This window comes from Saimiri boliviensis, chromosome 12, assembly GCF_048565385.1.
Source record: "Saimiri boliviensis isolate mSaiBol1 chromosome 12, mSaiBol1.pri, whole genome shotgun sequence".
NCBI classification, from domain to species: domain Eukaryota; kingdom Metazoa; phylum Chordata; class Mammalia; order Primates; family Cebidae; genus Saimiri; species Saimiri boliviensis.
Genome location: NC_133460.1, coordinates 49,932,065 through 49,944,335, shown reverse-complemented (window position 1 = coordinate 49,944,335; position 12,271 = coordinate 49,932,065). Strand labels below are relative to the sequence as shown.

General features: G+C 55.3%; 1 protein-coding gene across 4 annotated transcripts in view; it reads right to left on the bottom strand.

Annotated features, from left to right (window-relative positions):
- The window catches only part of ADAMTS14 (ADAM metallopeptidase with thrombospondin type 1 motif 14), an 87,633-nt gene extending 76,023 nt beyond the window's left edge, over nucleotides 1–11,610 (bottom strand). For all 4 annotated transcript variants that reach the window (XM_010339289.3, XM_010339288.3, XM_003928632.4 and 1 more), the window contains exons 1-2: nucleotides 11,250–11,610; nucleotides 9,086–9,528 (exon numbers count right to left, since the gene is read on the bottom strand). In XM_010339289.3, coding sequence (XP_010337591.3) covers nucleotides 9,086–9,528; nucleotides 11,250–11,331 — 525 coding nt within the window. In that variant the 5' untranslated portion in view covers nucleotides 11,332–11,610. The remainder of the gene's footprint in view (nucleotides 1–9,085; nucleotides 9,529–11,249) is intronic.
- Nucleotides 11,611–12,271: the final 661 nt, after the last annotated feature.

The window sequence follows — 12,271 nt, the reverse complement described above, 5'->3', positions numbered from 1 at the left end:
AGTCCCTAATGTTGGAGGTGGGGCCTACTGGGGGTGACTGAGTCACAGAAGCAGTTTCCCATGAATGGTTTAGCACCGTCCTCCTGGTGCTGATCTTGTGACAGTGAGTGAGATCTGGTTGTTTAAAAGTGTGTAGCAACCCCCTCCTCTCTCTCTTGCTCCTGCTCCCCACATGTGAGCTCCCTTTTGCCTTCCACCATGATTGGAAGCTTCCTGAGGCCTCCCCGGTAGCGGAAGCCGCCATGCTTCCTGCACAGCCTGCAGAACTGTGAGCTGATTAAACCTTTTTCCTTTCTAAATTACCCAGCCTCCGTTACTTCTTTACAGCAGTGCAAGAACAAACTAACACATGCAACTTCCAAGGCTAGGCCTCAAGGGGTCTTCCAGCTTCCACCTTCCCCTCGTGAAATGCTACCCTGAGATTGCCGACTGGAGGATGACTGGCCACCGAGGGAACTGAGGCCACCCGGCCCATAGCCAGCACCATGCTGATCATGCAAAAGAGGCCACTTGGGCCCTCCAGCCCAGTCCACCCTCCACCTCAGTCCACCCTCCAGCCCAGTCCGCCCTCCAGCCCAATCCACCTTCCAGCCCAGTCCACCCTCCAGCCCAGTCCACCCTCTAGCCCAGTCCACCTTCCAGCCCAGTCCACCTTCCAGCCCAGTCCACCCTCCAGCCCAGTCTACCCTCCACCTCAGTCCACCCTCCCGCCCAGTCCACCTTCCAGCCCAGTCCACCCTCCACCTCAGTCCACGCTCCAGCCCAGTCCACCCTCCAGCCCAGTCCACCCTCCAGCCCAGTCCACCCTCTAGCCCAGTCCACCTTCCAGCCCAGTCCACCCTCCAGCCCAGTCCACCCTCCAGCCCAGTCCACCCTCCAGCAGAACACAACCATGTGAGCAGGCCAGGAGCAGGCGGGGGAGGAACTGCCCAGCCAACCTATAGAGTTGTGAGGAAGGACACGATGTTATTTTCAGTTCCAAGTTTTAGACTGGTTTGTTACGCAAGAGCGAGAACTGATAGTCACTCAGTTTCCCCACCCTGCCTATTTCCCCAGTGGAGCCTGTGCTGCCCACCTCCTGGGATGTGGCTGGGGTCAAGACACTTCCATGAGGGCCACAGCCCCTCTGTGTCCCCAGGCCCTCACATTGCCACAATCAGGAAGCAGCAACTTCCTCTTTCCACACTGAAGACCCGCAATCACCCCGGCAGGTGGGTCAGGAGAAATCCCCCATTCTCTCCAAAGAGTCCCTTTCTTGTTTGTGCGCTGCAAACACGAATTGCCAAAAGGAAGCCAGTATTTCCCAGGAAACCCGGTAATCTAAGTAGCACACATGAGAAACCATCTCGCACTCTCAGAGAGGGTGTGCACCCTCAAAACAGACTTGCTCGTAAAGGGAGTGCTAAGGGCAGGGAGGAAAACGGGTTTCCCCTGCACACCCCCTCGGCCCACGGGAGTGACTGCGTGAGCACCTTTGGTGGGGGGGATTCTGAGGCCCAGGGACAGCATGCCACAGCAGGCCTGCAGGGCCAGCCAGGGCACAGGAGGGCAGATGGCAGTGTGCACACCTCAGTGGTCACCTCTGGCCTAGGAACAGGTGGCTGGACAGCCACGGAGAGGATGACAGAGGTGCTGCCCCCTCATCTAACGGGGGTTAAAGACACAAAAACAAGAGTTTATGCCTCCTCACCCAGATGGTTCTCCAGCAGGCCCGGTGCTGGGTCATGGGGACACACAGGTCACCACGCTCTGCCCTGTGCCTCTAGGAAACACAGGCGGGAATGTTCAGGGCCAGCAGCAAACTGAGGGAGAAGCGAGGTGCACCCTGAGAAAACTAACGGGGGCCTGAGGGAGGCCGGGATCAGCACAGGCTCTGTATGCCCCACTGAAGGCCCAGTGGGAATGGCAGCCAGAAAAGTGGGGTGCTCTTGACTACTTCTTCCCTGCTGCCACCCTCTCAGGCCTGGTAGACTCAACCAACCAGTAATCCATACCATTTAACAGCAACAGCTGAGTGACCAGGGACTGCGCTCAGCCCTTTACATACACAACTCTATGAAGTGATTACTATTATCCCCATTTTACAGATGGGGAAACTGAGCCACACAGAGGTGAGGTAACTGCTCAGGGTCATGGCGTGTAAGAGGCAGAGCTGATATTTCAACTCAGGCGGTCTGGTTCCAGAGTCACACTCACCCCCAGCACATGAAGCTGAGCTTACAAGCAACACAAGGCCTCCAGCTAACAGCCTCGCCGGGTTTGGTTCATACAACGGCTTACGAAGTAGAACACTACCTAAAAATCCATATTTCCCATTTCTCCTAAAATACTCAAAGCTCTTACAAGACCAGAGTGGCGCTGGAGGGGGCGGGTCCTCTCCCGTTTGCCACAATCCCACCATCTCTATGACTACCCAGTCCTCTTCTCTTTCTTCTGTTACCTACTTCCTCCTGGTGCATCTGAAATTTCACCTCCTGCTCCTCCAACCCAGGGGCCCAGCCTTGTGCTCAATGCTCAAGGAAATGCACAGGTTAAGACAGTCTCTGATTTCTAGGAACTGGTAGTTGAAATGGGAGATACATCAAGTGAGGGGACCGGGAAGGTGTGAACAGCACAGCAAAGGCAGGGTGCTGGAAAGTGAGGCAAGAGCAGGCCGGCCCGGATGGGGCAGGGGCGGGGACAGCGGCCTGCGAGCTGGAGCCCCCGAGGCTGGAGAGGCAGCTCTGCACGGCAGCAAGGACTACCAACGTGGGGCCAGACACAAGGCTCTGGTGCCCCCTGCCCTTCCCAGGGTCTCTAGACACACATGTGTGAGGGCAGGAGGCCTGCAGGTCAAGATGTAAGGGGACAAGCCAACGGGGTGTCTGGGAGGGGTCGGTCACAGGGGAGATGCCAAGCCTCCACACTGCACACCCCCAAAACAGGGTGGAATATGGAGCTGACCCAGGGCTTCCCAAGGAACCACCAGGACACCTACTCACTCATCTAGCCAGCCAAGAGCAGCCCCTGGGGCAAAGACAGTTGTTTGGCACTGGAGGCAAACGAGCCGCAGACAAATCTGCTGTGCACCAGCATCAAGCTGGAAGGATGTCTTTCCCAAACACTAATGTGACTCCTGTTTAAAAACCTCTGTGGCTCCCCGTGACACCAGGGGTAAGGCCAAGCTCCGTGTTGAGGCAGACGTTTTCCAATTGCATTTTCACCATTCCCTCTCTCCCATGGAGAGCTGGAATGACTTGCCATTTCCTGAATCCTGCAGAGACCCAGGATTTCCTTCCCTACAGAATGAATACAGTTCCCACTCTGTGGCTTTGAAAACTCCTACTGATCCTTTAAAACCCAGCCCAAATGCCCCCTACCCTGGAAGCATTCCCTGATCACCCCTCCTTCTCAGTACTCACCTCCAAGCCACCCATAGTGTGCACTATGCTTCTCTGTATCCCCACAAATCACTGAAGCTTACTGTGGCCTGTGTTGCTTTTTACTGTCTACTGTGCAGTTCAGCCTCCCCTTTAAACCGTGGGCTTCTGGAGTACGGGGCAGAGGGTGGAGTTTCATCCCTGCATCCCCAGGACCTGGACAAGGGCCAGTCAGACAACACTAATGATCTATATACCATTGCAATAAAGGGACTTTGATGATATTTGTAATATTTATCATTATTGATCATTACTGTTAAAAAGTAATCATGATTGGCTGAGTGTGGTGGCTCACGTCTGTAATCCCAGCACTTTGGGAGGCCGAAGCAGGTGGATCAACTAAGGCTGAGAACAGGAGTTCAAGACCAGTGTGGCCAACATGGTGAAACTCTGACTCTATTAAAAATACAAAAATTAGCTGGGCGCGGTGGTGTATGCCCAGCTACTCAGGAGGCTGAGACAAGAGAATCACTTGAATCCAGGAGGTGGAGGTTGCAGTGAGCTGAGATCATGCCACTGCACTCCAGCCCAGGCATGGGCTCAAAAAAGGAAAAAAAGTAATCAAGATCATTTCAGTGATTATCACTGAATAATCTCCATTTTTTTAAGGCCCTGTTATAAACCAGGTCCTGCACTTTGCCTTATCTCATTTAATCCTCTGAACAACCCCATAGACAGCTGCTCCTCTGCCCTCCCCACAGATGAGGCATCTAAGCACAGGGCGACCAAGACGCGCTCAAGATCCCACAGCTGGTCTGTACCAGAGTGAACGCATCCTGCTCTTTCCCCCAGCCTAGACTATCTCCTTGGAATTACGACCACCACCTGCGATGGGGCCCTTCCATAGGCCAGGTGCTTTGGGTAACAGGTTTATTGAGATGTGACATACCGTATAATTCGCCTACTTAAAGTGCATAATATAATTATTTTTAGTATATTCACATAATTGCGTAACCACGGCCACAATTTTAGAACATTTTCAGCCTCCCATAAAGAAGCCCCTTACCCTGAAGTTCTCAACTCCCCAGCCCTACCCCACATTGTAGTCCCATTTCAAAGACAAAAGGGAGGTGCTCCAAGAGCTTCCGTGACTTGTTCAGTGGTGAGCATTCCAGCTGGGAGGCAGCCTCCCCTGCCCCTCCCAAAACCACCTGCCAGGGTCTACTCCGTATAACCCGTGAAAAATGCAAGATCTGCAGAGAGTGGAGAACAGAACCAGATGGTGACAAATCTTACACGTGTGGCTGCTTCCGCGCCAGGCCCTGACTCACAGAGGCACTGAAGGTACAGGGGGAAACGCAGTGCCGCCAAGCCCCCGTCCCCAGTGCGGGTTACCAGGGCCCAGGGCCTGGGGAGGCAGAGATGGCTATAGGAGAAGCAACCCTCCAGGGGGCTGGGGGCCCGGATTCTAGAAGGGTACAGTGAGCATGCAGCCCCACTGAGAAGCAGGGACCCCAATCTGCTGGCCCCATCCTTGTACCCCACAACGTCTCCAGGATCCAAAAATAACTGGTCCCCAGCCCATGTTCCTCCCAGCTACAGAGTGTTAGTCGCTCTGAAGAGTAGCCCATCAGGTCACTGCTGACACCTGGACACACTCCCAGTCTGGGACCCTTAGGTCTAACAGCATCCCAGGCTAGCTGCCCCCGACCCCAGAGGAAACACTTTGCAGGCAGGACCAGGCCCCACCCCCACACCCCTTATTCCCTGCCCCTGAACATCCTCAAGACTGGCTGGGTCAGTCATTCTCTCTGCTGGTCAGGGGACTGGCACTATCTTTCAAGTTTATAATGTCTGAACAGTCTTGAACAAATGCCACCTCCTCTGGGGAGCCTTCCTAGATGCCCTAACCAAACTAAATTGGTCCTTTTCCTGCTGCCTCTCACAGGGTTCTCAGGTTTGCTTTTATGTCTGGGTCCCCATTAGCCTACGAACTCCTCCAGGGCAAGGGTCCTGCCTTTCCATTCCTGGATCTTTCTCTTTCCCCTCCCACAGCTAGGACACACACAAGGCCCTCCAGGACAGTGGCTGGGAAGTAAAATATCCCATACCCCAGTGTGAGGCATGACCGCAACGTAGGAGGGAGCTGTCAACTACAGGTTTACAGGGGCCTGGCTCCAAACTCCAACAAGGTCAGCCCCATGCCACAAAGCACCAGTGCCAGAGCTGGAAGGGGTCTGAGCTTACCCATTCCAGCTTTCTCAACACACCCAGGAGGCAACTGAGGCCCACAGAAGCGGGCAACTTGCTCAGAGTCATACAGCCACATCTCAACTCCCAGCCCAGCCTCTTCCAGAGAGCAGGCAGCCCCATCCCTGCCCCAGACCCTCTCTTCCATCCTGCCCTTCCTTCCAGGTCAGACCAAGCCCCCCCCTGCCCAGCGTGTCTTTAGTTCCACTCCACAGCCCCACCTGGCATGGTGCGCCTTCCTCTGTCCAACTATCACCAGCCTGCTCAAGCTCTTCCCTCTGCCCAGAAGGCCCTCCCCACCCTCTGGCCCCAGAAAACTTCTACTCATCCTTCAAGATCTAGTTCAAATGTCACTTTCACTGACATCGAAGAAAACAATCACTCCCATTTACTGAGTACCCATCCCCACGGTATTCTAGAAAACCAAGTGAATGCTAAAACTACTTGTGGGTTCCCCCCTGCATGGCACCCACATTCCTCGAGGACAGGGACCTGACTCTCTGCAAAGCAGGAGTAATAACAATATCTGCACACACACTTCACAAGATTGAAGGAAGCAAAAGAGCTTCATAAACGATAAAGTCCCATGCTAATGGAAGCTATCTGTATTATCTTCATATCTCTGCCTATGACTCAGTTTCCTCATCTACAAATGGATGGAGTTAAGTAAGCACATACATGTCTGGCCACAGAAAGGACTCATTGTTGCTGTCATTATCTGTGTCACTTTCATTTTCTTATGATCTCCCCAGGGACCTTGTCCATGGTCAGCACTCAGTACGTATTTTTTGAAATGAATGACTTTGGCATTTCAGATGTTAGAGAATGTTGGATTAAAATCCAGAGACCACGTAAAGATGCAGCGTTCAGTCTTATCAGAAATGCTACACCATGGCCTTTGAGTTCCAGAGGTGAGCTCTGCTGGATCACTGTGACACAGCCCCTTGCTGTCACGGGACACAGGGCCGTTTCCTGGAGTGGGCGGAAAGTCAAGAAATCTCAGCCTGGAGTGACCTCTGTGCTGGCAGCCCCAGTGGACAGGCAATCAGGGAGTACCACTCCCAGGGCCTGGAGCGGGAGGCGTCCAGATACTAGACTTCAGGATTGGCCTCTGGAAACAGTCAGGATACGTGTTGCGATCCAGCCTGAAGTTCAGCCCAGTGAAGTCCATTTCTGCCCCTCACCAAGCAGAGAGGGACCCAGGCCAGGCACTTCCTGGAGCCTCAGTACTATACAGCTACACCGCAAGCCTCCAGAAGCCTGTGCCTGGACAGCCTCTGAGACCCGATCTGGCTTCAGCAAATGTCACACAGAATCGATGTCCATCTTCCCTGGAACATCAAGTGCGCCCCTCTTTGGACAAATGAGAAGAATAAAGCTCAGAAATGGAGGGTGACTTGCCCAGGGTCACACAGCTAATGAGAACTTACTCAGAGGCCACCAAAAATCAGCAACACCCTCTGAGGAATGCCCAGCCCCAAGCCCACTGAACAGCCCTACCCCCACCATCAGCCAGCCCACAAAACCAGAGCATGGTGGCTTGTCACCGTCTATGCTATGCTATGCAGCCATGTGATCATGCTTCAGGAGTGCTGGCTCAGGGTCCTTCGTGGCCCTGATCCTTGTGGCACCTAGTGGTCAGTCACTACTTGTAAGTAAGCACATACATGTCTGTGGGCTACTGAGCTGGTTCAATGACAAGGGAGGGTTTCAGGATGCAAAGGGGGTCAGGGTTACTTATTATTATCCCTGGATGATTCCTAACATCACTTGGGATTTTCAACCAAAAGTTGTGGCCACGGCGTACCTCTAGCCAGCAGGGTGACCAAGGGCCCCAGTGGCACAGAGCCACAGAGCCAGAGCGGGTTGATGGCGGAGGCTCACCCTGGAAACCTGAAAAGGCCTTAGACTCCCCCAGCTGACCTGACAATCTGTTTTCTCAGTCTGTTCTCAGGAACTCATGCATCAGATCACCTGGAGAGTTTGGTAATGATCAGATCCTGGTCCCTTCTCCAAGAGGCACATTCTGTGCCCCTGACAAGGTGCTCAGGGGATTCTAGCCCTTGCTTAACGATGAGAACCAACTACTGTGTAGATAAGCCCTCTCCATGAGGGCCCTATCACCTTCAATGGGGTGAAAATGATTCTGGGGAAGGCAAAAAAATTACACCTCTGAATACATAAAGCACAGATAGATATACAGTGTATAAGGAGGTATTCAGTACATCTGTGGTATTAAAATTGCATGAGGAAAGCCAGGCACAGTGACATCCACCTATAGCCCCAGCTCCTGGGACATGGAGGCAGGAGGATCGCTGGAGGCCAGGAGTTCGAGGCTGCAGTACCCTATGCTTATGCCTGTGAATAGCCACTGCACTCCAGCCTGGGCAACATAGTGAGAATTCGCCTCTAAAAGAAAAAAACTCGTGGTGGGGTGGACTGATGATTAAGGGTGAAATATCTAACGCATTAGGGGGTTCATCATGATAAAAGGTGGCAAGCACTGGCCTAAATAGTGGCAGCTGCGAAATCAGCAGATAAGACATCTCCTACACAGGGGACGATGGTGACAAGTGAGGAGGGAACCCCAACCCCTCCCCACTTCGAATTTGTTGAGTCTCAAAGCTGAAGGGCAGAGGGGCAAGCAGGCCCCTTCTTGGGACCCATCAGCTCATACCTGAGGTCACTGGGGCAGGGAAGAGCCACCCAGCAGGACCCTGAGGCTGCTGTGCCAGCTCACGAGGACCTGCCACACAGGGGGAGCATCGAGAGGACGGAATGACAGCCAGCCCCAGGTGGGGGTGGGAAAGAGAGCCCATCCTGTGGTTTTCTGGCTTGCAAGGTGGAGCCAACTAGCAAAGGCACTCCCAGCCTCTGGGAAGCAGTGGGGGTCCTAGGAGAGGAACCGCATAGAGCAGCTGGGAAAGAGCAGGCTGGCTCTGGGAGGAGAGACAGGGAGGAGAAGAGGAAAGACACGATCTTACAATGTTACAGGACATAATAGTGATCACTAACTATGCCCACGCCAGAACCCAGGCAGGGGCAGCCCCCAGTGCACTGCCCAGGGAGGTGGGCCACATCATTAACACCAGTGGGGTAGCTCCAGGAGAGCAGGGGCCACGTCTGCCAGGCAGCGGCCCAGCCACAACTCCAACCCCAGCAGTCAGACTCCAGAGCCTGGCTTCCTCAACCCGGTGTTTCTCAGTACTTGGAGACACCAACCAAACAGCCTGTGATCCAGCTGGGTCCGTGGGGGGCGAGGGGTGAACATGATACAGGCACCATCCCAACTCAGCCACTTCACACCTGGCAGAGCGTGAACCCGGTGGCCTGCAGGGGCAGGCGGTACTCCCTCAAGAAGGCAGCACAGCCCCTGCCTTGCCCAGACAGCAAAACATGCCCATAGCAATCTCAGAACCACGTGAGCAGGGCACGGGAGGGGAAGGATGCAGCTTAATGGAAGTCTCATCCCTTACCAATCCATCACAGTTGCTGATGGCAACAGCTGCCCCAGGCATTCCAGTGACACCTCCAGTGTACACACACTCCTGCCGTAAGGGCTGCCGGAACAGCTCCCGAAAATCCTCCTGCCACTCCACTGAGGCTCCTGGCACTATCAACCTCCGATTGGGCCGCAGGCGCAGGTGTAGTTCCTTCCCGAAAACAGTGACATTGAAGTAGAGGGTGTGGCGCCCCGCCCTGCCAGGCCATAGGGTCCCTCCTTCTGGGTGCAGTGGGCTGCGAGCCACCCGGAGGTGACTGGAGCGTCGTGGTAGTGTGGGTGGCGTGTCCACTACCATGCTCTCTGCAGAGGCTGCTGCTGGGCCAGACACCACGTGGGAGAGGAAGCGTCCCTGAAAGTCTGTGCTGCAGGGCACTGTCACACCATAGTCACTGAGCTTTCCAGAGAGGTGCAGTTCTGTTGGAGGTAAACAAAGAGTCACTTCAATGCAGTTGGTGCAGAGGTAAGGGGAAGTCTGCAGGGAGAGATGAGAAATAGGAACCCTGAGTGTCACCCTTAGATGGGCCCCTTAGCTCAAGTTCATCCATTTTCCATCCATTGCATCCTGAGCTCCAGGACTCCTACACTTGGATAAAGGGTGTTTGAGTACTTTGTGGGAATATCATTCCCTGTAGCCCTCAGGTCCTTTTTAAACTTAGCGGAAGAAAACAAATGTTACCAGACAGAGTCTTGTCACTAGCGACAAGACTTCCAACCTTGCTCTGCCCAGAAAAGGCCTAAAATTCCCCAAAAGCCAACAGGGCAAATAAAGGGAAAGCCAGATCTGCCCAAACTCCCCAGTGTGCTGAAGTCACCAGCCCAGGCGGGGATAGAGCCCTCTCCCCGAGCTTCTGAGGACGCAGCTGGCAAAACAAACACACCTAGAAACCCAAGGGACTGTGGGCACATGTCAAGGAGAAGGTGGGGCTGCAGAGGGGAGGGAGGGAATGCGCAGTTTTCTATTTTTCCAAGGTTAGAAAGAAATTTTCTTAAAGCAGCACCGTGGCTGCTAAGATTTCTGTATGGCCCAGCCCCAAGCTGGATAAATATAGATCTTCAAAAATAAAAGGAGACACAGGGGGTGACCTGCCCACTTGGGCTGAATTAAGTGTGAGGTCATGGCCCCACGCTCTGGGCCACATGCCAGCAGGCCCATCCTCACACAGCACTCCTTGAGCCCAGCCAGGCTGGGCAGGAATGACAGCTCCCTGGCTTCCAGGCCTGGTGATTCATGAATGCGAGTTTGAGAGGAATTTTCATTTCCACACAACTTTACCTCTCGTCTCCCCAGTTTGAGTCACTGATAAAACACAGAAAATGGTGTTTCCTGAAATACCCCCATGCCCACAGCTCTAGTTTCATCCATTATAGCAGAGGACCCCAAGACTGCTGTAAGAGGGGATCCACTCTGGCACATGAACAAGGCTCAAAGACAAGCAGGCACCCTGCCTGGAAATGACCAGAGACTCCTCCCCATGTTCAGAGCCACCAGGAGGGTAACCCATGCTGCAGGGCAGGACTGGAGTGTATCTGGGCTGTACGTGAGAGGACTGTGTCTGCAGCATTTGACAATGCTATGTTGGGGGCAGTGGAAGGACGTGAGTGTGTTTGAGTGTGTTTCTGTGCAGGAGTGTAAATGACACCCCGCGTGCTCTGCAGCAGGAAGCGATCACCTGTTAGCCTTCTTCTGGATATGTAAGTCTCTCTCTCTCTCTCTCTCTCTCTCTCTCTCTCTCTCTCTCACACACACACACACACCTTGCACCCATGTTCACACAAGTTGGAGACAGAGAAGACACTGAACGAGAAAGACATACAGGACAGGGAAACAGATTGAACAGATTGGGGGGAGGAGAGAAGAAACAGAGACAAAGAGACAGATATTCGGCTCCTAAGAAGAGACTCCATGCTCCCAGATTCTCTCCTGGGGTCTCTGTCTACTTCTAGGGCCAGAGAGGGAGAGAAATCACGGGACAGTGCCGTGGCACAGGGGAAGAAAAGAGAGCAGGTCAGCCCGGAGTGGGCACACTGCCTCCCACCCACTGGAACCCTGCCCAGGTGGCTGGGGCAGCCTTGGGCCACCCTGACCGCGTGCACCCCGGACCCCACAGGCCCCCGCGCGCCCAACCCGCACGCACCTTGGGTCCAGCTGCCCGTGGCGGCGCAGAGCGCGCAGTGCAAGGGCAACAGGCAGGACAGCAGAGCGCGGAGTGGAGCCATGTGGCCGCGCTGGGACGCGGGCCGGGCGAGCGCCCGAGCGCCAAGTCCCAATCTGAGGGCGGTGAGGCTAGGCTGCGCCCCGGGCTGTCGGAGCACCGGACGGCTCCCGCCGCCGCCGCCGCCGCCGCCTCCCTGCCTAGCAGCCTCCCTCTCGCGGGCTCCGGGTCCCCCGCGCGGCGCCGCCGCCTGGACCGCTGGTTCCGGGCGCGCGAGGCTGCCGGCGGGAGAGCGGAGCCGCTGACGCGCCAGCGCCCCCGGTGCCAACTGCCGGCGGGTCGGTCAGCCCGCCCGCGCAGTGACGCTCCGGGACTCCGCGGGAGCCGGGCAAGGGGGCGGCGGGGCGGGCCGGGGGTGGGCACACCCGGCGGGGCGGGGCCGGGTGCGGGTCGGAGCTGGGGCGCCCGGCTCCCGGGGGCGGGGCACGTGGCTGGGGAGTGCAGCTGCCTGCGGCCGGGGATCGGAAGTGCCACGCGGAGCCGGAGCAGGGGCTCCTGGCGCACGGGACGATTGTCCCCTCAGACGCCTGGGCTCCCCGGAGTGACGGCCCGAATCCGCTTTCTATGGCCTCAGTGCCAGCTCTCTGTTTCTGTTCCAGAGCCAGGAGGCCAAAGGGGTGTCCGGCTGCATTTGGGGGTGTGGTGGACAGTGAGCTTCCCGGTAGAGAGAGACTCCCTCTTTCTTTCACTACGGTCTTGATAACCTCACTAACCATCGACCCCTTGGATCTACCCATTTTCCAGACTCCAGCCCAGGGTGCACGACTGACCTGTGTCCTAGCCAAGAGCAGATCTGAGACGGTAAGGAGAGAATCCTGGCTTCACAGTCAGACAGCCCTGATTGAAATCCTAGCTCTGAACCTCAGTTGCCTCATCTATGAAATGGGTGTTAGCTATAGCACATAACAGATGCTCAATAAGTGATAACTGCCCTCTGCTTCCAT